This window comes from Empidonax traillii, unplaced genomic scaffold (assembly GCF_003031625.1).
Source record: "Empidonax traillii isolate 1590-97213 ecotype Southwest subspecies unplaced genomic scaffold, ASM303162v1 scaffold516:size646513, whole genome shotgun sequence".
Lineage (NCBI taxonomy): Eukaryota > Metazoa > Chordata > Aves > Passeriformes > Tyrannidae > Empidonax > Empidonax traillii.
This window is the reverse complement of record NW_020955709.1, coordinates 282968-308937: the sequence shown is the minus strand read 5'-3', so window position 1 is coordinate 308937 and position 25970 is coordinate 282968. Positions and strand designations below refer to the sequence as shown.

Sequence of the window (25970 nt, the reverse complement as noted above, 5' to 3'; positions counted from 1 at the left end):
TTAAACGGGTATTTTATCAAATGTGAGTCCTCTGCTGGGATCAGATCTGCACAGGCCCCAGTGTCTCTGTGTCACTTTCTGTGGCTGTCAGAGTTTTCCATTTGGTTTTCCTCACCCCACATCCCAGCAGGGATAGAGTTTTGCCCCCCTGTGGGAGCAGGAACATCATCCATCCTCCTCCTGCTGCTGTGACAGCCCGAGCAGCCCCACAAACAGCCACTGAGTGCATTTTGTGGTGCCTTTGTGCGTTGTCCTGCAGTGCTGAACCTGATCCGCTGGTGTTTGATACGGGAACAGCAGGAAGAAAGGAGGGAATGAGAAAATAAAAGGTCAGTGGGTGCCTGGAGTGTGTAAAAGCTGAATTGCTCTTCATCAAATCTAATAAATATTCCCTGTGAGCAGGGCAGGGACCTCTTTTACTGAAATGCTGAGTGATTTCCCTGCCTTTGAGCTCAGCCCAGGACTTGGATTATGGGAGATCTCAGGCTCTCCCACCGCCTGCCCAGAGCCACCAGCACCCCAGAAGGACAGAGGGAGGGCACCCAGTCCCACAGGATAAGCCAGTTAAAGCCCCTCACTGTGCATGAGGCTGCATTTTCTACCATTCCTAAAAATATTCCTGAGCCTTTGAGTGAAAACTCGGTAGCTTGGATTTGAAAACCAAAATGGTAACAGCTGAGCTGCATCCCATCATGTTTTCTCACCTCCTCTCCTTTCTCCCTTCACTTCTTCCAGCACAGGGAGAGGGTGGCAAAGGAGTGACCAAAAATGTAGAAAAATGAAGCAAGGAAACCTTTTTCTCTTGTTTATTTTGTTCCTGGATTGAGAGAATAGGAAGTGTTTACAAGCACAGAAATGTATTTTATTAGAAAAAGGGATTTTTTTCATGCATTTTCTCACTCAGGAATGGCCATGAATTACCCTGAATTACACCAGAGCCATGGGGAGGAATCCGAGTGGGACCAGGCAAGTTTGGGGATGGGAGGGGGAAGACTGGGCCCTTAAAATATTTATGCTGCAAATCAACATGGTTTAAGCCTGTGATTCTGCAAATGTTTATTGAGCATTAGTACTTGGAAAACTGCATTAAGATTTGCCACTGGTGCTTTACTCATTAGGAGCATTCAGAGCCTGTGAAATCTGCAACACATCCATGCAGTGACAGCAGCTGGAGGATGTGCCTGGGCTGGGAAAAGGAGATTTCTGCTCCTGCTTCCCGAGCCCAAACCGAGCCCCTTCCCACGCCGACCTCGCTGTGTGAGAGCAGCCGTTCCATCCAGCAGAGCCTGCACCGGGTTTTGGACTCATCTGCCACCAGGCAAAACCAGTTCCATGTGAGTGAGGTGAGACAGAGATTCCTGTGAGCTCCAGGAAAGGGAACTGGGGCCTGCTGATGTGTTCTTTCCAAGCCTGATGGCTGCTGTGGGTCTGGCAGGGCTGTGGGAGCAACTGGCCCTGCATAAAGCCCAGTCCCCCTTCCCAGCCTGCCAGCTCCATCCAAGCAGCTTGTTGGATACTGGGGGAAGAGGGTGATGTGTCCCATGAGACACATGTGTCTCGGAGCTCTGCTGCTCACCCCCAAGCTGGAAGCTTTGCCCAGAGCAGGAGGGTGTGATTTCAGTGCTCCCCAGTCCCCCCCGTGCTCCCCACCACTGCAGAGGCCTCGGGCTGGAATTTAGAGCCAGACTCAGCCTGGCTCCCATCTCCTGCTTTCTGCAGCCACTTGCCAAACACCCCGAGCCCAGGGCGGCTTGGAGGGGAAAGCACAGGACACGGAGACAAATGCTCGGTGCCTCTGGCACAGGGAGCTCGTTCCTGCCTCGCTTCCCTGACACTGCAGCTGATACACGGCTTAATGGACTGCACTTCCACTGCCAGTTTCCTGGGAAAATTACTCCCAGTTATGCCAAACGTTTAACTTTAGGAACAGGCAGAACTGCACCCAGCCCCATCTCACACATCCCATTTTTGTTGAACTTCTAACCTCTGCTGCGGTTTGGCACCGTAACCCGAGGGGAGTTCTGGGGGCTGCAGGTTGCAAACTGTGCCAGGGCTGCAGCAGGATGGGGTTTTTGCATTATGATGCTGGCAGGGAGATCTCCAGCTGGGATTTTTTATTTTCATTTATCCTCGTTTTGCAGTGACAATGGGAATGTGCCAACAGCTGCGTTCATGGACTGGGCAAACCCAGAGCCAAGAGGGGCCTGTTGCTCCCACCCACCCTGGCGCTTCCACTGCAGACTTGGAGTCAGATCCCTTATTTTCAGCTCCACGATTCCTTCCTTTCTGAGCACTCTTGCATAATTAAGAGGTGAGGCTGGCAGGTAACATGCAGCTAATACAGATATGATTAATTTTCATCTCCCTGTTTGATTTGGAAGGTTGTCCTTCCCGATGCTGAAGACTCCGTCGCAGACGGGTGGAAAGCTGCCAACCAGCCACATCTTGGAGGGGCAAGGGGACAAGACATGGGAAAGTTTAGTGCTCTGGAAAAGTGACCTTTCTTGGTAACTAATTTGTCACTTCCCAGCACCATCTGCTGACTCGTCAGCTGCATCCATCATAACCGTGCAAAAAAGGACTGGAAAAGTCAATTAAAGTGAGAGCCGGTGTCAAATGGGGTTTGTGCAAATTGTTTAGGAAAGGAAAGGGGGAAAACCCCCCGGTGGTGTGTGTAAAGTCCTTTCATCAGCCCACGTGTGGTCCCAGGGACAGAAGCTGTGCTGACGCCTCCGGCAGTGTCACAGCTTGGCCCCGGCGATAAAAGTGCAGGGAATGCCCAGGGATCTGGGAAGCGCCTTAGTGACAGGCACGTGTTTGGCAGGAGGGCTCTGGCCCAAATTGAGTGTTATTGATGGCTGTGGCAGCAGCAGGCCCTGCTGGCCCCGTGGGGTGTCGGTGTGGTATTGACTCTGTGGTGGAGCTGGGTGACAAATGTCATTGCCCGGGCCGGGCCGTTGCTGTTCGGGTATCTCGCACGTGCTGCCGGAGCTCTGCTCTGCCCAGCCAGGCAGGAATGCTGCTGCACTCCCTGCCCTTACACCCCATGGAGCTGTTTGATGCAGGTAGATCTTATTGCCTCCCCTCATTTCCCCCTCCTTGTCTCTTGCCTGGCTCTCTCAGGTTCCTCACGCTCAGCACTGGGATGTGTCTGGCCTGATCTCAAACCCTCCAGCATCAGCTCCTGTCTGACGGTCTCGGGGGAGCCCAGAGCAGTTCTTACACAAGACCCCTCCACTCTCAGCACCTCGACTGTCTGGAGAGGGATGTCAGTGCAGGGCTTGTGTCCCCGAGGGGGACCTGTGTGCCCAGGACTGGGAAATGCTCAGTGAGGATGGGAAAAGGGGCCACAGGAAGACTCAGAGTGGCAACTTTGATATTACAGTGATTTGTCAATTGCAGTGGAAATATAATTGACACAGGTGTCATTTTATTGCTGGTATATTCACATGATGAAAACTTCGTCCTGCAGGGCTCAGGATCTCCAAAGACAAGGCAGGAGAGAGAATTTCTCCATGTCACAGGTGGGGAAGCTGAGGCAGCAGGAGATCTGCCTGAGGGGACTGCCCAGCTGTGGCACCCACCGAGAGCTGCTGCCAGGCTGGAGCCAGAACCTAGGGAGGGAGCAAAGGGGATCTGCCTGGAAACCAGAAACTCCAAAAAATCCAATGCAGATAACAACGTTCCCTGCCTGGGAAGCCTGTTTCCATGCAGGCCAGGAGCTGTCTGGCAGCTGGACAGGTGGGCACCTGCGCAGGTGAGTGACTGCACCTGGATATAAAGGGAGGCAAAGCCAGCAGGAGCACCCAGGAGGGAACAGGAGGGAGAAGAGGTCTGACCTCCAGCATCCCGTGGCTGCACTCCCCAGGTAGGTGCACGGTCCCTGCTGGCACACCTTGGTAGGGTGGGCACTTTGTGGGCACTCAGATGTGCTGGTGCTACTGGCATGTCTTGGCCCCAGCAGAGAGAGCTCTGAGGAGGAGGAGGAGGAGGGAACAAAATCGATGCTGGAACAAAGGGGAAGGTACTTTTGGCTCACCCCCCATCAGGGTAGCATTGACTGCAGCAGCTCCTCCTTGCCATGGGCACCCAGCAGACCCCAAGGCTGCAGAGGCACTGGCAGCCCGGGTGCCCTCCGAGCTGGGGGACCTGCTCTGAGCTCAAGTGACAAAATGAGTCACAGGCAGGTCCTATTGACAGGAGTGACTGGATTTTTTGGGAGCCAGCTCCACAGATAAACATCCTGTCTTGTCACTGTGCTCACACCAGCTGTTCACCCCTCCTGCCCCCAAACTGTCACTTCTCCCAGTTCACAGGGGGATGAGCAGACCTGGCACTGTTGTGCCCAGTCCCACGTGCCTGGGGTACTTTGTTGTGCTGATGCTGAACTTGGGATCCTCCTGCTTTGTGTTTTCCCTTCAGAACTGGGAATTCACTAACAACAAAGTACACTCTGCCTGGAGAGGAGCTGAGTGAGAGATCTCTGGGCTGGGAAACATGTCCTGCCTGCAAAATAAGGGAGGGCCACTCACAAAGGACATTTTTTAACTGAAGAAGTGTGTGTGGGTGTTTCTGTGGGGGAAGAGGGAGCGAATCAGCTCCCAAAGGGATAGTCAAGCAGAGATGAAGGTGGTGACTGGGTTTATTTCTTTGTATACAGCAGTATTTTATTACAGTGATAGAACTAATCAAAAGGCACAAAAGATTGATGCTGTTGAGGTTACATATTGCACTGCAATGGGGAGAGCCTGAGAAATCCTGTCTTGCTCCCTGCAGGAAATGGTGCATCTGGTGAGACACCCTGGGCCATGTCCCAGGGCAGGGGGTGGCTTCGGTGCCCCAGTGTGGGTGGGCAGGGGGAGATGGCCCCAGTGCTGCCCTGAGCAGTGAGGAGAGGATGTGACTGGCAGGTGCTATGGAAAGGGAATATTTATTAACTTCCACTGGCCATCGGTTCAATATCAGCTGATATTTGTGGGAAATCTAATTCAGGAACCAAATTTGACCTAACAATGTCTTTTCAATAATGTCCAAACCAAGAGGTTGCTGAAACTAATTAAGGATCAGGCTCCAATCAGGTGGAGTAGTTAAGCTGTGCGACCAGACTTCATTAAATCTGTCCAGGGAGAGTGTTTTAATATTTAAAGAGAACATTTAATGTTTGTGTAAGTCCTCTCCTGACGTGAAGTCACAGTTAAATCACTTCCGAAGGTGGTTTTTAAAGCTCTTTCTTCCAGGCTTATAGGGAGCCAGGCTGGCAAACAGCTTGGCAAACACCTTTCTCTCTCAGACCCAATGAGGCTTCTTAAAAGATCCAGTCCACCAGGGCTTCCAGGGGTGAGGAACAGCAAAACCAAATTAACAAAACAGCTGTCATGGTTTTTCTCTCTCACAGCATGCTGGTCTCCCGTGCTGGCAGTGGGACTGAGGGGAGTGTTTTGCTCTGGCTGTGTGAGAGTCTTACACCAACAGAGCTGGAGGGCTGTGGATGGAGGGAGGCTGGAGCAGAACTGAAGGGTTGGGCTTGATGTCCCTGGAGATGGTGCTCAAGAACAAACCTGTTTACATAAACAGCTTGGAGAAGAGAATTGTCAGTCAAGACACTTCTATTCTCAGCTCAGGAGCAACTGGAAGAGTAAATATACCTCTGGTTAGCTGGGGCAGCAGTTCGATTGCAGCTGAGTCAAGGCCAAGGGGAGTTGTGGTCCAATGTCCCTGTCCACACTTAGCCTGCTGTCTCCTCTCCTGTGTTGTTCAGGCTCTCAGAATGGTTTCAAGGAAGGTGGTTGCCAGTCTGCTCCTGTTGTACCTGGTGTCTCTGCTGGCTGAACAGGCCGAAGGCTTCATGCCCTTCTTCACCCACAGTGACTTCCAGAAAATGCAGGTAACCCTCCAAAATGTGTTGAACGATCCAGGAAAGGTGTTTCTTCTGCCCTCACCCCCCAGGCTCTGCAGTGCACACTGTGCCACTGCCAGCCCATCACCTGCCCCTCTGTTTAACTGGAGACACTGTGACCCAGCCCATCCCACACTCCTCCCAGAGTTCAGGGCAATGGGGGAGGGCACAGACAATCCTTAAGGTGTGAGACCAGAAAGGAAGAGCCTGGAGTCCTCTCCACGAGGTCTGCCAGACCTGTGTGGGTTATCACCTGCAGCCCATGGGCTCATTTTTCCTTCCTCTGTGCTAGTGGCTGTAATTTCTACGGAGAAGCTGCAGCCTCCCATCACTACAGTGACGGGTCTTTTGTTGTAACAAATAATTAACCATCCTCCGGATGGTTGTCACCTCTGGGACGTGCAGAGAGAACGTTTTTTCTTTTGATGTGAAACTAATACTGTTGAGAAGTGTCAGGCAGGCTGAGAGAACTGCATCTTCTGAAACATAGCCCAAGCGAGCTTCCCCCGCACCGCAGAGCCCATTGGTGTCGGGAGAAATTCCCATTTCCAACACCCATCCACTCACTGGAGGGCAATTCTTCCTGTGGGGAGCACAGTCATCCCTCAGTGTCCTCGGGGAGGATGGTGGGGACCCACACACCAGGCTGACTGTTCATATATCACAGCCCTTGCAGCTCAGTGTCTGCCAGGGACTGAGGGGCTTCTGAACGTATGTGGGTGAAATCTGCCCCCCAAACGCTGCCCCTGCTCCTCTGAGCATGTGTCTGTCACATTCCAAAGCATCTCTGGCTTTTCCCTTTGTGCTGGCAATAAAGGGAGGGTCCTGCAGCCAAGTTTAGCCCCGTGAATGGTTAAGAGCCTGACATCCCAGACCTGCAGGAAGGCTGGTAACACACAGCCCCTGCACAGAGCTCTGCACGTGCCATGAGCCTGGGCAGGGCTCAGTTAAACTGCCTTGCCAGTGCCACAGAGCAGAACCAGGGCCAGGTCTCTGGGCCAGCTCAGTAAGGTCAGTGACCTCAGCTGCCACGTCCTGCTGACGGTGTTACCTTGCACTGATCAACCCTGGCACGTGTGTCCTGTTTACTACAGACCTTCCCCCTCCATCCTGTAACCTGACCTTGCCCCCAGCATGCAGCCTCTGCTGCATGGCAGTGTTTCAGTCCCCAGGGCCACGCTGGGGAGGATTCCACAGTGGCTGCAGGCAGTGCTGACACCTCCTGTGGCCCTGGTTCCGTGCCCAGCACTGAGGATTCCTGGCTGCTGGGCATCACGCTGCTGCTGTGGTGCAGAGTGGGCTTGGGACCCTCAGGACATCATGTCCCAGCATCACTATCTGTGCCATTTGCTCTCTGCTCTGAAGCTGCAGGAAAAGGAGAGGAACAAGGGAGGGCAGAAGAAATCCCTGAGCTCACTGCAGCAGCTGGACGAGGAAGGCTTCCCTGAGCAATCCCCTGTGGGTGTCAGCACGGGCAAGTCCATCCAGGTATGCTGAGCCATCTCACTCTGAGGAGCCCACGAGGACACACAGGGAGCCCAAGAGGTGTCCTCTGCCAGCCCTACCAGGTTGCACCAGAGAAACGGTTTACCTTTATATAATAAAGCCTAATAAACCCTAAATATACCCTATATATGATCTTGGACACTGAGCAGCCAGGTCACCCCTGAGACCCACCTGGCTTCTCCCTTAGGAAAATGGAACCATGAGGTTTGCCTTTGCCATGGCAGGAATTCCCAGCTCTGCCTCAGCTCTGGGGTTAACTTGTCACCTTTTCACCCAGCTCCAGGTGTCACCTCTGATCCCACAGTTCTCTGCACTGGCAAGACCTTACTTATAAACTTGGGCCCATACAGCTGCACTCCCCAAGGTCTGTATACAGAGCAGAAAATGGACAATTTTAGGGATTTAAGTGCCAGGCTAAGCCCTCAAAGACATGTTTGCCTGGTTAACCAAGTCTGAAAATTGTGCTTTTCCACCTGAACACAGGGAACTCTTTGCCTGTCCATGCAGCCACTCCTGCAGGGAGCTTGGCTGTTCCCAACCTGCCTCCCCCTGCTCTCCTCAGCTTTTCCTTCTGATTTCTCTGGCTCTCTCCACAGCAGGCTGTTCCTGTCAGACCTGGGATGTGGCTCACCCCAAGGCAGCTGGAAAAATACCAAGATGCCCTGGAGAAACTGCTGGCAGAGCTGTTACAGGACACCCCAGACGGTACTGTCAGGAGGCTGATTTCTGCCTTGGCAATTCTGCCTTTGCCTCCCCTCACCAGCTCATCAGCACTGAGATATTTATATTCCCCAGAAGGGCTTTTGTGTCGTGTTTGCTCACTTTACAGAGCCCTCAGATCCCAACCACTCCTTTCTGGGAAGGTTATTTCTTCACAAGGTGCTGCTTGTGCCCTAGAGCTGATATTGCCTGTCAGCGGCAGCACAGCCCGTCCCAGCAGCTCTCCTCGGTGCTGTTTGCCACTTCCCTACTCCTCCTCCCAAAAAGTCCTCAGTCTTCAGGGAGCAATTTCCAGGAGAGCTCATAACTCCAGCTGCACCTGCGAGGCAGCTCAGCACCTGCAGCCAGCTCGAACAGCAGCTCCCTGCATGGGGGCGTAACACTAACACTTAATTACACCCGAATTTGCTGCAAATCCTCCTTTTCCTTTGGGCTCGGCGTGTGGGAATTGCAACAAATAAAATATCCAGGGGCAGTCTGCTGTGCAGCTCTTCCTGCCTGCAGATTAAGGGATGGTGGAGTGGATCTCCCCACAGTCACATCCACACCTTGGCCTTGTTTGGGACATTTAAGCCCAGGTAAGAGGATCCTGCTGTCCCAGTGAGGGTTGTTCTGCCTGTGCTGGTTTCAGTTTGCTTTTGAACTTTCACTTTAGGAGCTGAGGAGTGGGAAACAATATAGAAAGCCCTGAAAGACTGAATGACAAATTTAAGGACACTTGTGCTTTTCTCTTTTCTTTTTAGCTGACTGATATCTGCAGAATCAGAAAAGAAAGCGCTGGAGCTGCTAAATCTGAAAGACTCCACTTATGTAAACGAAATCTGTAAGAGATTAACAACAAAATCTGAGGTGAGATAATAAAATGCGCAGCATAATTAAACGGAGGATTTGTGCCTTCAATCCTTCGTGCTTCTCAGCCAGATGGAGATGTGTGGGAAAGGAGAGAGGGAGGGCTCTGGGTTCTAGAGAACATCCCCATCCTGATCTGCAGCTCCTACCTGTGCTCAAACCCCTGACATCCCCCCTGCGATAGGAATCTGAGCAGCACTGTGAGGAATTTGTGTGCCATGGCTGTGCCAGGCGCAGCACATGGGAATGATACAGGGCTCTGCCCTTATTGCTGCCTCTCAAACACACCTGGAGGTGAAATTGTAATTCCACTTGAACATCCTGCTCTCCATTTCCATACCTCTGGCTAATTTTAGAGCTGCTCCTCTATGATGGCAGCAGGAAATCCAACATATGTAAAGTAAGGATGGATGAGATCAATGGTTTGTACGTGCATATATCTAATTCCAGTCCAATTTTACCCTCCCAACCCACCACGAGTTCTGCTCTCGCTGAGCTCATTCCAATAGCTCTGTTTGTGCTGGAACAACACCCCTCGGCGTGTTCTGCCATAACCAGCCCTCGGGAGAGGAGAAATCTCCCAGTGCATAATGGAACATGCACGGCGTGGATTACAGCTCTCATGTTTGATCCAAAGGCACACTCCTTGTCCATGGACTGAGCAGCTCCAGGTGGCTCCTGCTTTTCAGGGTTTGCTGCTGAGACAGGGTGAGCTGTGAAATCACTATAATGACTCTGAGGGGGAGGAAGATGGGAAATAATACATTCCATTAGGCTGGAAGTGAGAGCAGCCTGGGCTATTGGGCTATAGGAGCTCAGTCTGCAGTGCAGTGGTATCCATGGAAGAGCCAGCATGGAAATCACTGGAGGTGCTGCACCACATTTACCCTGGTGTCCAGCAACAGCAGAGACAGACTGTTTGCTTCAGAGGGGACCAGAGAGACCCAAACCTTTACTCCAGGTGTGATTTTACCCTGCCACAGGAAAACAAGGAGAATTTCCCCCTGAGGGGAAAACTGCTCCTAAACCCCCTCTGTAAGCTCTGCTGTGGGTCAGAGCTGTCCCTGCAGTGTGCCCTTTGCCCAGCTCCTCCACTCCCACATCTTCCAGACTGACAGCTCCCCTGTGCCATCCAGGAAGGAAAGTTTTCCAGTGACGGCAGGAAGGAAAGTGAACATGAGCCTCTTGGATTTGCTTCCTGGACCATTTCCCACCAGGGTGATGGTGAGGCTGACGCTGTGGAGATTTCCACAGGGAGATTCACCACTGTGACCCTGCAGGGATCTCTCCCTCTGCTCTTAGACACAGACTGCTGGAAGGACAAGATGGATGGACCCCAACCATCGCCCCAGGCACAACTCCTGTTGTCAGGGGAGCTCTGGTTAAGAAGGAAATGTTCTCCAGGTTGCAGGACAGATGGCTATCCCTGTGCCCTTTGGCAGCAGCAGCACCCAGGCTCACCTGCAGGCAGGTAGGAAGAATTTGCTGCTCCAGAAACCAGAGTTTTGTGGTGGGATAAGCAGCCCAACAGTTGGTGGAAAGAGGAGAGGGAATGGAGTCACCTCTGACTTTCTAATGCAATAAGCAGCTCAGCAGGGCAAGGATGGGGCTCTTGGGTCACACCTGTGCCACTGCTGTGAGTGACAGGGTGATAAATCGGCACAGTTGGCTCCCAAGTGAGACTTGACACTTCCCTAGTGACATATGCGGGACTGTCACCCAAATGCCACGGATGAGGGGGGGACGGCGGGGTTTCAGCAGCCCATCAGTCAGCAGAGGAAGGGTTCAGCTGCTGCCCGTGGGGTTTGGGGTGCAGCCGCTCCCCTCTCCAGGCTGTGTGAACACGGTGCAGATCTATTTCTATCCCTCTGCTCACACCGGTCCTGTCGCGATGCTTCCAGAGGAGGAGCAGACGGTGCCACATGGCTGCTCTTCCCAGTTGGCATCTGAGTCAGTGCCAGCAGGTCTGAGGCAGCTTCTGGGCTCGCAGGGAAGGTGGAGGATGCCCCCTCCTCGCTGTCCCAGCTTCCCAGGATATTTACAGCCAAAAGATTTGAGAGCTGCTCCGGGGGCTGGGAAACTGCCTTTCCACAGCTGAGCATCGCTGAGGCTCCTGGCAGCCCCTGCTGCTCCCGGAGCCGCCAGGATGGGGAGGGGGCTGCAGAAACAGGAAAGCCACTGCCAGCCTCATGGTCGGCACTGTGGGCAGGGGCACAGGAACAAGGATTGCCCATGTGCCCATGGGCTGAGAGGAGGAGCCCTCTCTGCTCCTGCTGCCTTCCCCATGGCAGCCTTCCAGGTACCTTCCAGGGATGCTCCCATGGATGCCAGCACTCGTCTGCATGTCTGGGCAGAGCTTCTCCAAAGCGAGAGCTGTGAGCTCACAGAATCTGTGTAATATTCTAATTCTTTATTTACATTAGACCCCGCTCCACATTATGAGCTGTCAATGGTGCTTTGCTGTTGAGCGCAGGGGAGGCTCAGCTTAGTGTGTTCACACTTCCCAGTAGAGCTGAGTTTGCTCTTTTAATGGGCTCCCTGGCCTCTACTGAGGATATATTTCCTGTTGCCAACCAGATGAACAAATCTCAGCATCTTGTTGCTGCTTTCCTGGATAAAATGGGGAGAGTAAGGCGAACTTTGGAGCCCTGAACAAGGAGGAGGGTCCTGATAGAAGCATTAGCGACAGGATGAAAGGACATGGCCTCAAGCTGTATCAGGAAAGGGTCAGGTTGGACATGAGGAAGAATTTCGTCCTGGAAAGGGATGTCAGGCATTGGAAGGGGCTCCCAGGGAGGTGGTGGAGTCCCCACCCCTGGAGGTGTCCAGGTAATGACTGGACGTGGCACTCAGTGCTCTGGGCTGGGGGACAAGGTGGGGATCAGGCACAGGGTGGACTCAGCGGCCTTGGAGGTCTTTTCCACCCTCAGTGATTCTGGGATTCACGTCAGGAATGCACAGCTCGGCTCTTCCCATCTCATGGTGTGTTCCAGGCCGAGCATCCCCCCGAGCATCCCACTCCCCGTGGGTCCCACTCCCGAGGGACCACAGCCTGTCCCCCACGCTGGTATCACACCTCGATCCCAAAACCAGCGGCACACATCCAGCCGTGCATTCCTCACTGCTTTCTTGTTATTTTTAATTAAATTCCGATATTACACCACAGTATTTCAGCCACTGTCATTACTTTGAGGCGGGAGCAGGGAAAAGCAATTACTGCACATCATTGCCATGCCAAAACAAATTTACAAGCCGGAGCTTGGTTTTGCGGTTTTGTGCTGTGGAGTGTGCGGGGATTCTCCTTGTGGGGAAACATCCCTGGGCTCCGGCCCTGATCCCCCAGAAGGTGCTGCCTGGGCTCCAGCCGCAGTGACCTGCCAGCGCTGAGGGCAATCTGTGTGGGGCTGGGAAAGACATATTTTTGGGGAGAACGGCCCTAAAAGCGTCATAACATCAGTGTGGCTATGTCGGGGTGAGGTGGGAACTGCTCGAGGGGGGACAGCCCATCACTGTCGCGGGCAGTGACACACAGGCCGACCCCAACTCTGAGGCTGCTTCTGCTCCATTTCTCGCCCCTTTTCCCCTGTCCCGAGGGGAGCAGCAGCCCCCGCCGCCCGACCCCTCCGCTCCCTCAGGGAGCGACCTCCCCGACATGGCGCCCGCCCTGCCTCCCTCCTCAGACCTTCCCAAGATGGCGGCGCCGGGGCGCGCAGGGCCCCTCCCAAGATGGCGGCGGCGCTTCCCGCCCGCGGGGCGCTTCCGGCGGGGCCTGGCGCGGCCATGGCGGAGCTGACGGACGCGGAGCTCCGCAGGGAGCTGCTGGCGCTCGGCTACCGCCCGGGGCCCATCACCGCCACCACCCGCAAGGTCTACGTCAAGAAGCTGGGCTGCCTGCGGGCCGAGGTGGCGGCCGCCCGGCGCAGCGGCCGCGCCGCGCCGCCTAGCCCGGGCCGCTCCCCCGCTGGGCCCCCGCAGGCCTCGCCCTCGCGGCAGCGCTCCGGCTTCACCCGGGATAGCGAGGAGGAGGAGGAGGGGGGGGAGGAGGAAGAAGAGGAGGAGGAGGAAGGGGGGCAGGCGCCTGCGTCCCGCTGGGGGACGTCCGGGGAGGGCGGCGGCCAGGCCTGGGGGGATCCACGCGGGTCCCCGCCCGGCAGGGGCGGGGGCGTCAGGGCTGAGAGCGGCCTGTCCCGGGACAGCCTCGGGGGGCTGAGCCCCTCGGAGCGCTGGGGAACGGCTGTGGAGAGAGGGGGGGGCGAGCTGGGGGCGTCCCTGGCCGGGCCCGGGGGGCTGAGCTCCCATTCCCAGTGGGACACGTCCATAGAGAGGAGCGGGGGGCTCGGGGGGGGGTCTCACCCGGCCCTGGACGGGCCCGGGGGGCTCGGCCCCTCGTCCCACTGGGGCACGAACGCAGAGAGGAGCCGGGGGCTCAGCACGGGGCCGGGGGCCACCCTGGATGGGGTGCGGGGCTCCTCGCTGCAGTGGGGCACGTCAGCAGAGAGGAGCGGGGGGCTCAGCACCGGGCTGAGACCCACCCTGGACAGGTTTCGGGGGTCCAGCTCCTCATCCCAGTGGAGCCCGTCAGCAGAAAGGGGCGGGGGGCTCGGCTTCAGGGCTGGCTCGGGGCAGCCCCCGGATGGGGTCGGGGGGCTGAGCTCCACGCCCTACTGGGGCTCCTCGGCTGGCAGGAGCGGGGGGCTCGGCTCCAAACCCCTTCCCAGCGAGGAGAGCGGGGGCCTGAAGTCCAGGAGCCTTTGGGGCACAGCGGGAGCCGGGGGCCAGAGCTCCCGGGATCCCTGGGACACGGCAGGGGAAAGGAAGGGGCTCTCCTCCAACAGCTGGTGGAGGCGGGAAAGTGAGGTGACCCCCAGCACCCAGTGGGGCTCCTCGGCGGCCCCCGGGGGGTTCAGGCAGCTGTTCAGGAGAGGGAAGGAGGACCTGACTTCCAGTGTTGGGAAGGAGGCAGAGAGGGATGCGAGCGCTGGCAGCCGGGGCGGGGGGCTGATCCGGCGCTTCCCGTGGCGGGCATCGAGCGATGGGGGGTACGGAGTGACCCCCCGCACTGCCCTGCTCCGCTCGGCCCCGAGGCAGCAGCCCGAGGGCAAGGGGAAAGGCCTGGAATACTACCTCTCCCAGTTCCTCTGCCTCGCCAGCCTAGTGCTGCTCCTGATTTTTCTGGGCATCCTCGCGGTGAAGATGGTTGGGTCAGGCTGGCTGGACAGGAGAGACGAGAGCTGTACGTGCACGGGTTTAATTCTGATTTAAACTTTATTCCTCACCTTCTTCCTCCTGTGCCTTTATTGCTTCTGTCACCGTCATATTTATCATTCTCATTGCTCTAACCTGACATCTCTGCTTCTGTCCCCGTTTCCATCTCCCCTTGCCCATGGGAAACCTTAGTCATGGAAAGGAAGCTGAGTGGGTGATTTTTCCAAATGAGTTTGGCCTTCAGTTCCTCAGAACCGTGGGGTTTATGGGGAATGCCATTCCTGCTAGGCCAAGGATGGATTTTATGGATTCCTGCTAGGCCAAGGATGGATTTTATGGATTCCTGCTCGGCCAAGGATGGTGAACACAATGTCTCTCTAACACCCACCCGGTGTGTGTTTTTGTGTTCCCTCTGCTGGCTCAGCCCTTCCCGGCCTTCATCCTGGGCAGGGGGTGGAACAGCTGGAAATATGGACATTTCAGGCCTTTGAGCAGAATGTGGAAGGGTTTGGGGGCAGTTGGGAAGGTGCTGGTGCTGTGCCCCTGGGTGTTTGTGCCCCTTGCATGGGCTGGGAAAGCTGCTGTGTTCCCAAAGGCGGGATATAACTGCCCAGTGTCATGGATTTCTGGTGAACCCCTTCCAGCTTTGAGAGGAGTTTGGAGCAAGCAATTCTGCCAGTCCTCAGGCAGTGCAGGGTGCTGGAAGGGTGGGCAGCAGGGACCGAGGGGTGGAGGGAGCAGTTAAGCCATGGCCATAATCTGCAGAGACAACAGCTCCAGCTGAAATAAACCCTGTACCAAAAGCCTTTGCCTCGAGGAGGTTTGATTTCCCTCCCTGGTATTTCAGGCGACCGTGGTGGGCAGCGAGTGGCGTCACTGGGGTGTAAAGATCAGCGTGAAGGAGTGTGAAACATCTCCTCAAACAGGAGCTGTTAAAGCATCCAGCCCCAGTTTTCACTTCCCAGCTGACCAGATTCATCACTTGCACCTTTTTATTTGTTTGTCTCCAGTGCTGCTCCCAAAGCAGCTCCTGAACAGGCTGTTTGCATTGCAAGGTGCTGCCCGAGGGAGATTAACAACAGCAGCATCAGGCTTTAAAGCACAACCTTATTTTAAAAGATAATTACTCTCTTGATCAAAGCTCTTACTTGCAGCCAGCTAACTCACCCTCTTCTCTCTTGTAGTTAATCTCTTGCCTGTGGATTGTGACAAAAGCACGGATGATGTAAGCATTTATTTATTTTATCTTCAGGTCTTGGGGATTCTCACAGAACAGTGATTATTCTATGTAACATCCACCCATAGCAGTGTCACTGTAAAATGATTAGTTCTATCGTTTTACAGAAAACTTGGGACTTGATGAGTTGGAATTAATGGGCCAGATTAAATTAGGAATGTGTATGAGACTCTGAAAGATAAAAATTTAAATTCCCAATTATGTGAATCAATTTCTTTAACAGTTGTACTAGAAGTGATATTGGTTTGCAATAAAGCTGTTTTCAGCTTTAACAGTACAAGATTTAATCCAGCTAATTCCCTGAACTCCACCACGGAGTGTCTGCACAGCCTGGTTCCTCTATCAGGATGGATTACTGGGGAAGCTGTGGCTGCCCCTGGATCCCTGGAGGTGTTCCAGGCCAGGCTGGACGGGACTTGGAGCAACCTGGGCTGGTGGAAGGTGTCCCTGCCTGTGGCAGGGGGTAGAACAAGATGAATTTAATTGTCCCTTCCCACCCAAACCAGTCTGGCATTCTGTGATTAGGAGTGAGAAGGTGTCCTGTTGGATTCTGAGTTGTGGTTGCAGGCTGGGATGTTCTGGGACGGTGGATCCATCCGTGGTGGGTCTGAGGAGGTGGCTGGTGCTGCAGGCTGGGCTGGGGGGGTCGGTGGCACTTTGTAGAATCCCAGAATCCCAGACCTGTTGGGGCTGGAAAGGACCTTAAATCTCCCCCAGTTGCACCCCCTGCTAGGGTCAGAGACTTCCAGAGGACTCCCCGGGTCACCTTTGACTTGAAGTGCCAGTCTTTGCTGGTGGGGCAGGACTGAGCCAGACTCCAGTGCTGCTGTGTTTGGTGTCTGCAGCTGCTCTCACGCTGTCCCATTGCCACTGTTCATGTTTGCTCCTGTCTCTGACCCGCAGTTCTGCCAGGCCAAGCAGAAGGACATGACCAGGGCCGTGCTGCACGAGCTCTACAACTACCTGTCTGTGCAGGCAGGTGAGTGCCAGTCTCTTACAAAACACTCCTGGGCATGCAGGACCTGCCTCTCCCAGCTGCCTGGGGGTTTTTACCCTCACTTTGGAGAGAGTGGTTTATGGAACAGTCAGTTCCCTTTGAAGAGCTCTGAGGAAGTCAGGTAATAGGAAAACAGGAGAAGGTGGGGTTGTTTTTATTCTGATTAGTGCTCGGCTAATGCGCTTGTATCGCTCTGCCCTGCTGAGTGGGCCTTCTTTGCACTTGACACTCTGAGAATTTGAGGTAGAAATAGTCGGTTTTATGATTCTACCAACGTCTTGAAATTGTCTTCAAGGCACTAAGAGCCATTAAGTGTAAGCTGGTGTGTTCTTACAAACAGAGTAAAAGTGGCTTAAGAAATTGTCATTTTCTGCTGAAATGTGGCAGCAGATGTGTGAGTGCCTCTCTCTTCTCTCAGCACAGAGGGTCTCCGAGCTGGGTTCAGTCAGCTCAGTCTCTGCTATATGAGTAAATTCAGCCCTAGAAATCCAGTGTACGAGTGTACAGTGTCTTGTTCAGCAAGATCCATAGCAGTGGTAATCAGGAAGAGTGTTTCAGTTCCATTTTCTGCATTTCAGACCTCAAGGCTAAAGGCTTTGGATGCTGAAGCTGCACATAATTCCTAAATCTTTTCAAACCTGACTTCGGCAGCTGCCGGATTTCCACCAGATTTACTTAGTCTCTCAGCACATTTGTTTAGTCAACTTGGTGAGGCAAGTTTTAGAGGATTTAATTCCTCACCAGCATTTCTGTGCCTGGGTGGAAGGCAGAGCTGTGATTTAGGCTCCTTGGGAGCTCCACTCTGCAGTCCCTGATTCCTGAAGGCAGGAGCCCCTCTGCAGGGCACTGGGGCCCAGACATGGCTCTGTGCTCTGCAGGGGGCAGAAACAGTATTTCCCCCCCCATTCTGTGTTCAGCAGCTCTGAAGTGTGAGGTTTGATTGCCCTTATCCAACAGCAGCTCCGGAGTGTGGTTTGATTGCCCTTATCCAACCTACGTGCAGTGGCTGAGCATTTTATTAATAGTCATAATCTGATCTGCCTGCAGTATAAATCTCACCTTGGAGTCATTTTGCTCAGGGCTGGAGCTGATTGGAAAGGGGAGTGTTTCTTGGTGTACATTCAGAGTGTAGTTCTGAGCCGTTCAAGGGCTTTTTTCCAAACGTTATTTCTATTTGACTTTTTTACCAGGTAATTTTGAATGTGGAAACCCTGAGAATCTAAAAAGCAAATGCATTTGGGTTAGTGAGGCGAAGGACCACGTGATGGTGAGTAGGCTGTGAGCAGCTTTGTTATAACCCAGTGCTTAGTCTCTTATAAGGCAATAAATAATAGACACTAAAGCAATTCACCATCCATTTTACTCCCTCATCCTGGTTTGATTCTTTCCCATATCTCTCCCTTCCCCTTTGGCCAGTCCTGTTCTCAGCAGTTCTTTTGAAAATCATTTTCTCCTCCATCTGTGATTCAGCTCCTGTAAATCTTAACTTAATGGTTTGTTGTTTCACTGGAGTCATCAGTCTTGTGAAACCAGAAATTTCCCTGGATTGAGGGCTGGGCAGAAGAAGGATTTTTCTATACCCCAAAGTGTCAGGAGACAGAGTGCTCTGATCTAGCATTCCATTTCTTTCCTGGTAAACTGTCAGTAAGATTATGTTGTATTTAGTGGTTAGTCTTAACAGTCTGGGATGGTGTTATTTCACAGAGTGCTTCATGCATCATCTACCCAGTCAGGAGACTTTAGTCCAGGCAGACCTTCAGGCTTAGTTCTCCTTCCTTCACTTTGCAGAGTTCTGATAAGAATTAACCTGGGGACAGACCGTATGGAAGGAATTCTCCCACTCCTGTAATGAAATAATGTTGTTCAGTATTTTAAGTGAATGTAGAAGTAATCTTCTTATGGATTCCTTTGCACAGAATGTTACTGGTAGCTCCCCACAGAAGTTTGAAGCTGCCCTGCACTGGATACTGAACAGCAACAAGGATTTGGGAATTTGGTAAGTAGAAGCCCAGTGTGTCAAAGGTACAGCTCTGAGGGTTGGCTGATGTAATTTGACAGGTCTGTGGGCGCCCTTTAGCTTCCAGACCTTGTTAGACTTCAGCAGGTAATCTGGGATTGGCTGTGGCAGTGCTTGCTGGGCAGACTTCCAGAGGAGAAGTACAGCCCTGCAGCAGAATGGCAGCTGAGCTCACTCCAGGAGTCTGATCCCAGCCCTGCTGCAGGACACTGTGTCCAGGGATGCCTTACTGCCTGCAGATGAGATGGGAATGGGAGGCCAGGGCTGCATGTGGCATGAGTGGTTGTGTTGTGCCTCCTGTGAGGTTTGGAAATGGTTGTCCTGTCCATGGTCCTGCACCTGCAGCTCTTCCTAAACTTACCCACGTGGTTACTTTTCCCGGGATAACTTTTCTCCAGCACAAGTTACAGCTGCAGCATTTGTGGAGCTGCATCCTTGGAGCAAAGGGTTCACTGGCCAGCAAAGCCCTCTGTGCAGTGGGTAACGTCACCCACACTTTGGGATCCTCTGGGACAGGTCCCGAGGAGGAGCAGAGGTATCCTGAGTGTCAGTTGTCCCTCTGGCAGAACACCCAGTGCACATTAAATCACAGGATTACTGAGGTTGGAAAAGCCCTCCCAGCCCATGGATCCCCCCTGTGCCCAGCCCAGAGCACTGAGTGCCACGGCCAGGCCTGCCTTGGACACCTCCAGGGCTGGGCACTCGAAACCTCCCTGGGCAGCCCCTGCCAATGCCTGACAGCCCTTTCCATGAGGAAATTCTTCCTGAGTGGATGGTCTGACTGTGGGTGGTGGTTGGTCACTGAGGGGGAGTTTCTCAGCCAGCAGTACTGGGTTTTCAGGGAAAACCCACAACATTCAGTCCATAACCTTAGGAAAGAGTCTGCAGCCACCATTCCCTTCCTCTGGGAAGTGTGGGCCGCCTCCAGTCTGTGCTAACTCCGAAGCCTAACAGTTGTTTGCATTTCCACACTGCTAAATATGTCTGTGATTAACTGAATTGCAGCAGTTGGAGTGATGGGGTTGGTGAGCAAACCTTGTAGGAATTCCCATTGCTCTATTTGCTCTTAAATATTCCTGCAGCTGCTGCTGTGATCCAAGGATCAGACAGCGTCTGCTGCTTTGATTACTGGAGTGTGCAATTCCCAGGATGGGACATGGTTTCCTTAGGGGCAGGTCTGGATTTGTAGGTGGGCTGGGATCCAGAGTTTTCCAATTTATATTTTTATACTTGGGTAGGAGCTGTGGGATACAATATACTCCCACATTTTTATTTCCATAATTAGCAGTTCTGCTGTTCCCCAAATGGATGCGCTTCCCTGGAGCCCGTGTGCCGTGCAGGAGTGTGGAACAGCCCCAAAAATCTGCCCCTGCCATTTTTTGCTACCTGAGATTATTTTTTAGGTGCTAGTCTCAGAGGCGGGACTGAAAATGAGTTTTGCACTGAGTGATTCTGCTGCATGTTTTAAATATTTTCATGGAATTTGGGTTGTAAATAAGACAAGGGGGTGGGAACAACTGTGTGTCTCCAGCTCCTGTAGAATCCAGAATCGAATCCGAGCTGTCAGCAGTTGGTGAGCTGAGCACTAATAAATTGGGAAAACCTCTTTGTCTCATGGGTTGTTCAGTGCAGACAGAATTAGGAGCTTCAATAAAATCCCCTTTGGTCCAGGTCCTTTGGATCTGGTGTCTCTCACCTGGATCCCTCGATGCCTGTGAGTGGCTGTGGAGGGAATGGCAAAGGGAGCTCGGAGCAGGTCGGGGGCTCAGGTGAGCAGCAGTGGCTGCAGGTGGAGGGGGATGGCTGGCAGTGGTGCCCTCCCTGCAGAAGCAGCTGATGCTGTCGCTGTTCCTGCTCGAGCTCCCCGGCCTCCCCCAGCTCTGGGGCAGCGACTCAGGGAGCGTTTCCATCTCTGTGCTGCGAGGTGGGAATCCAATTTCGAGTTTAATCTTGTGCACACTGAGAGGGGCTGTCAGAGAGGCTGTGGCAGGAGACTCCAGCGTGCCAGTGGGAGTTGCAGCCCCGCTGCCTTTCTGAAGCCATATCCATCCCTTGCTAAGCAGCCAGTCCCCAAATGTTCTGGCAGGAGGCTGTCGGATATTTCCTGTGCTGCGCAGGAGGAGTTACTGCATCTGCAGTCTGTTTGTTCTCCCTGCCTTGATTAAAGACTGCAGTTGGAATCTGCTCTCCTCAGTGAGATTCTCTGCCTCTTCCCATCAGGCTGAAAGGCAGGGACCTGTCGGGGCCTGTTTCCAGCGTGGAGGAAGTGTTCTGCCTGGAGTCTGCCCACCCGCAGATGGGGCTCGGCTGCCGCTTCCGCCGGGCCGTCATCACGGCCATCACCAACCTGTTCCTCTTCTTCTGGAGTAAGTTGGGAGCGCTCAGCCTTCCCCTGCCAGCTGCAGGGACGAGCCCCTGTGCACACGCACGTTCTCCAGCCATAGGAAATGACTAACAGAGGTGAAATGAATCTGTTGATGAGTTAATGTCTAATTAACCTTTGTTCTGGCAGCACGGGGAGACCTGCAGCACTGCTCTTGTGCTCTGAGCGCTTAAAACGTGCTTTAAATCAGCCAGCTGATTAGCTCTCTGGGTATTCCTCAAGTACCCATTATTATGGGCTGCAAAATAAGTGTGTTAACTTACCTAGAGGAGTCAGTTTTTCTTTTTTCTTGCTCTAAGCTCCAAAGTCTTCCAGCCTCTTTAATAATGACTTGTAGCATTTCAGGGTTGGAGGTTTTATTGGAATAGTGTGTCATGCCCCAGCTGAGACAGAGGTTTTACCCAGCGAGGTGATAACGAGAGCTGTGTGACTGGAGGAGTTTATAATCCAGCCCGACAGGGAGGGAGGGACAGGGGACAGTTTTGTTTATTGCAGAGGCTGTGGCTGAATTCTACTGGGGGCATTGTCAGTGCTAAACCTTCCATATAGATCTGAATTCTGGGCTGGCACTGAAGCCCCAGGCTTTATTTCCTTATCAAGCAGCTCTCCTTGGAGCAGTGAAGCCTGACAGCCTTCCAAAGTGATCACTGTGGGGGAGGCCTCTGGCAAGGACTCCTCTGGGACAGGAGAACTGTGGCTGTGCTGAGGTTTTTTTTGGAGGGGAGCTCCATGCTGGGGCCTTCCAGCCACCTCATCCCACATCCACATGTGCTCCTGTGCTGCAGGGGGGGGTCAGTACCAAGGGATTTCAGGGTGCAGCTGCACTGGGGTACAGAGTGAATCACTTGGGTTCAGTTCCAGGCAGGCCTGGGTCACAGGGAGTGAAAGCTGCCTCTGGGGAGAGGCAGTGTCAGAACTAAAACCGCTTCCAGCAATACACAACTGTGAGTTACTGAATTCTGTTTGCTTTTATCCTCCTAGGCCTGATCACTCTTTGGGGGATCCTGATCTTCCTCAGGTATCGCTGGCGGAAGATGGAGGAAGAGGAGCAAGCCATGTATGAGATGGTGAAGAAGATCATAGGTAGGAGCTGTGTGAGTTCAAGCAGCCCTGCTCTGCCTCCTGCAGTGTTGAGCTCTCACTGTTCTGTTCTCCTCCCCCCAGCTGTTGTCCAGGACCACTATAAGGAATGGGAACGGAATTTGGAACGTTACCCCTACGTTGGCATCTTCCATGTCCGGGACAGCCTCATCCCTCCTCAGAGCAGGTGAGCTGGATCTGGTCCCTCAGGAGGGCTGGGAGGTGATTCAGCACAGCTCTGAAATGCAGCTGAGTGCTGGGAGCTGCATTGCAGGAGGGGGCTGGAGCCTTTGGGTTGGGAAAGGATTGGACACAACTGGGGCTGTGCCTGAGTGGTGCAGGTCGATAGCACAGTCCCACAGGTGTGTTGTCATTGTTGTGTCCAGCAGCATTTGGGTTTGGTTTGTGTGGACATGGAGCATCAGCTGTTGAACCAATTGTGTTGAAGCTCGAGGCTGTGATTTTAATTTCCTTTTCTTTTTCTTGCTGTTTCTTGCAGAAAAAAAATGAAGCGGGTGTGGGAGAGAGCTGTGGATTTCCTGGCCTCCAACGAGTCCCGCATCCAGACAGAGTCCCACAGGGTGGCAGGGGAGGATATGCTGGTGTGGAGATGGACTCAGCCCTCCTACCTCTCGGACTCGGAGCACTGAGGAGGAGGAGAGGAGCAGCTGTGGACATGGACATGGACATGGACCTCTGCAAGGGGACAGGCCCCTCGCTGGTGGTGGGAGGAGCAGGGCCCGAGGGTTGGGGTTGCACGTATCTGTTTGCTCTTCTTTCTGAAAATCTTCACACACACAAATTCAGGGCAATAATGTTGGCTTGGAAAGAAGATGGGCTTGAGCTGGTGGGAAGCTGGAATTGCACCAAAGTGAGCCTTCCACAGAGACCTGGCTCCCGTGGCAAGCGAGCAACAACTTACAAAGAGTAAAAGCACACCTGCCCTTGAGGGCTGGGGGGGCTCTGCCAGAGCTTGGGGGTGCAAGATTTGACCTCAGTTCTGCAAAGGCCAACTGGTGGCAGTGTCTACCAGGCAGTGTGCCTAAAGATAACATTTCCCATGGAAACATTAGGGTGGCAGTTCAGGTGTGTTTTGTTAGGATCTGTTTTAGTCAGGACAAAGAGTGATGAAAGCACTTGCTGCTTCCCAGCGAGGAAGATGTGTGGCTTCACCCTTCGAAATGGGGGAGAGGACGAATCAAGTGAAGCTGGGCCTGGAGGGAGGGAGGCAGCCTCACGTGCCTTGGTGGTTTGGGCTGGGCTGGGGGGATGGAGAGAGGTTGTGACCCTGTTACACTTTTAAGTCTGCAGTCTGTGTGCTTTATGATTTTAGGGGGGCGGGGGGAATTTGGGTGGAAAAATAAAGGATATAGGAAGCTTCCAAAGGCGCTTTGCTGTGGCTCCAGCCACGGGGATTGGTCTGTGGCTATTAAAGAGCAGCTTTGGGAGGGCTTTGAGGACTGAATGTTCATGTTTGTGCTGGGCAGCTGCAATGTCTGTGCTCGTGCTGGAGCAGGGGTGTGCCAGCACAAGGATTGCAGGTCGCTGTTCCTGCAGCCCCTGCGGGATCCTGGCCCTGCTGTATCGTATCTTGTGTCCGTAATCACTTGGTTACTTCAGCTTCTTTTTCTGTCCAGCAAACGAATGTTTGTGTCCAAGGAAATGGCACCAGTGTGTGGCAGTTTGGGCTCAGCAGAGATGTTGCTGCTCTGCTCTTCCCAGGGCTGTGCAACAGCTCGTGAGGCTGCAGGGACCGAACCCATTCCTGGCATCAGGCAGGAAAACTGCAGAGTGAAGCCAGTGTTGATTTGACCCCTGTGTCCTGTGGATGTTGCTCGTGAGGACATCCCGAGGCTGGATGCACGGAGAGCTCCGGGCTGGCTGGGGCGGCCACTGCAGCCCTGCTCCCTCCTGGGCAGGTGATGCCACGTCCAGGTGAGAGCTCCTTGTGCCAGTCCCTGCTCCCCTGGCAGGGTCTGCAGCTCTCCCCACACCTCCCGTGGTGGGGAGTCTGCCTGGCACCCCCTGGGCTGCTGGGAATGACCTCAGAGACTCCCTATGGATCTCGTGCTGCTGCCCATCCACCAGAATGGGTGCAGGGAGCGGGTTCCTCCAGGAACAAAACACGGGGAAGTCTTTCCCATTAAATGGGGAATGTCCTGTGTGGAGCTGACTGTTACCCCATATTTTTGGTTGTGAAAGTCGGGTGTTTGGGCAGGACACTCGGTAGCTCTCCAGGGGAAGGACCAGCTCCTCCCACTGTAATAAACAGGGAATAAAATGAAAGCAGCCTTGGTTCTACCAGAATGTAAAAGATCATCACTGCTGCCATAGAAATTCTCTCAAACACCGGTGCCTACATTCTTAGACCTTTTTAAACTCTTTGTGGGGCTTGGGTGAGCTTTTTTAACTGTCCAGAAGCGCAGAGTGAGGCATTGCCATCATCCTTTTGTATTAAACCTGGTTTTGTAGGACAAACTTCAATGGCTTGGTGCTGTTTATATGTTCCATTTAGCTCTGTAAATCAATATAAAAAAATAAATTTATTACAAATAATTGTTACCCCGAAATCACAGACTGTTCCAGGTGGTTTTGCTCGGATCAGGTAGATCTGCCCTGGCAAGCTCCATTTCCCAGGAGCTGCCATGGGGATGGCACAGCTTTTACCCAGCTGAGGTTGCTAAGTTACAACTGAAATGTATTCAAGGTTAGGAAATGGTCCTGTTTGGTGGAATTCCACAGGCAATTCCCAACCTCCCCATTTGCAAAGGCCCCGGGGCAGCCCTGGGGCCCCAGGCCAGGGCAGGGGTTTGCTGAAGTCCTCAAGTTCCTGTTGGGGACTGGGGTGGGAGTGGGCACCTTGTGCCAGGCACTGCCCAGGTTGTGTTTGCCTTGTGATCCCCTAAATAACACAAGAGTCCCATCTCCTTGGGGTGCAGGGGCTGGCACGGGCTGGCACAGGCTGGCACAGCATGTCCAGAGCCTGCCCTCGGCACATGCTGCAGAGGCCACCGGGCTGGGGGCACACGCTGTCCTTGTCTGGCTGCAGGAGACAGCCTGGCCCTGGCAGGAAGTTCCCTGGGATTTTTCCATTCCCCACACCGCTCCCACGTCTCTTTTCCCTGCATGAGGCTGTTGGCAGGGCTGGGGCTCTGGATCCTCTCACCTTCTGCCCAGCTTTGGGCAAACCCTGCTCTCTCCCTGGGCATTGCCCCCCTTGCCATAAATACCTTTCTTCATCACAGAGATGGGTGATTTGGTGTCCCACAGCACCCCAGCCCCTCACCACCCCATTCCTGGCTCTCAGTCCCCGTGTCTCTCCTCCTCAGTCTCCCTGGCGTGTTTTCCCACACAGCAGGTGGGTTTGGGAGCTCCGGGAAGCTCCGGATATCCATCCCTTTCCCACCAGCAGCCCCAGCCCACTCTGCAGGGAGGTGGTAAACACGGGGGTGAGGGGAGAGCCGGGCGGTTCAGTGGAAAACAGCCTGGATCAAAGCACCAGTTGTTTTCCTGGAGAGCCGATTGCCCAAGAGGCCGGAGCAGGCGCTTTCTGGAAGGCCGAGCACAGGCGGGTCCCGAGCCCTTGCCCAGGCTGATCCCTGTCCCACGCAGGAGCTTCTCCCGGGAACAGCTCAGCTGTCAGCTGGACATTCCGGGCTCCTGCCAGCGCCGCCGCAGTCGGGCCCTGCCCAACCCTTCCCTCATTCCTTACCCTGGAGACACAGCGAGAGGCAGCGAAAAACCAGCGCCAGCAGCACCCCAAGGTACACCCCGAGTGAGGAGTTCCCACCTGCACACACAGGTGAGAACCAGGGCGGCTGCCGGGGCAGGGGAATAGGGGCAGGGTGAACGTGACTTTGGAGGGTGGGTGGGATTTTATTAGGAAGGCTCCAAGCACAGCCCTGGCTGGTGGGAAGGGACGGGAGCAGCAGGGACATCTGGCCCTGGGGGGCTGCTGTGAACCTCTAGAGCAGCCCAGGGGCTGCAAACATGGTCTGGGGGCTGCAAACATGGCCTGGGGGCTGCAAACATGGGCCTGGGGGCTGCAAACAAACTGTTTCTGAGCTGGGTGATGGCCCC

General features: G+C 54.0%; 2 protein-coding genes across 3 annotated transcripts; both read left to right on the top strand.

The window, feature by feature from the left end:
- Positions 1–996: 996 nt before the first annotated feature.
- On the top strand, positions 997–9002 carry MLN (motilin). The gene is made up of 8 exons (XM_027896825.1): positions 997–1334; positions 2142–2311; positions 2416–2507; positions 3473–3868; positions 5759–5884; positions 7268–7384; positions 7999–8107; positions 8866–9002. The coding sequence occupies exons 5-8, from the start codon at positions 5768–5770 to the stop codon at positions 8871–8873; spliced, it is 351 nt and encodes a 116-aa protein (XP_027752626.1). The 5' UTR covers positions 997–1334; positions 2142–2311; positions 2416–2507; positions 3473–3868; positions 5759–5767; the 3' UTR covers positions 8874–9002.
- Positions 9003–12722: 3720 nt separating this feature from the next.
- Positions 12723–24446, top strand: LEMD2 (LEM domain containing 2). 2 transcript variants are annotated; one of them, XM_027896803.1, is made up of 9 exons: positions 12723–14204; positions 15361–15401; positions 16314–16392; positions 17601–17677; positions 18327–18406; positions 20648–20793; positions 21792–21893; positions 21975–22077; positions 22390–24446. In XM_027896803.1, the coding sequence occupies exons 1-9, from the start codon at positions 12752–12754 to the stop codon at positions 22538–22540; spliced, it is 2232 nt and encodes a 743-aa protein (XP_027752604.1). In that variant the 5' UTR covers positions 12723–12751; the 3' UTR covers positions 22541–24446. The 2 variants fall into 2 exon arrangements, with proteins under 2 accessions (XP_027752604.1, XP_027752605.1); XM_027896804.1 differs by having other exon boundaries at positions 12724–14204; positions 16317–16392.
- The last annotated feature ends 1524 nt before the right edge of the window (positions 24447–25970 follow it).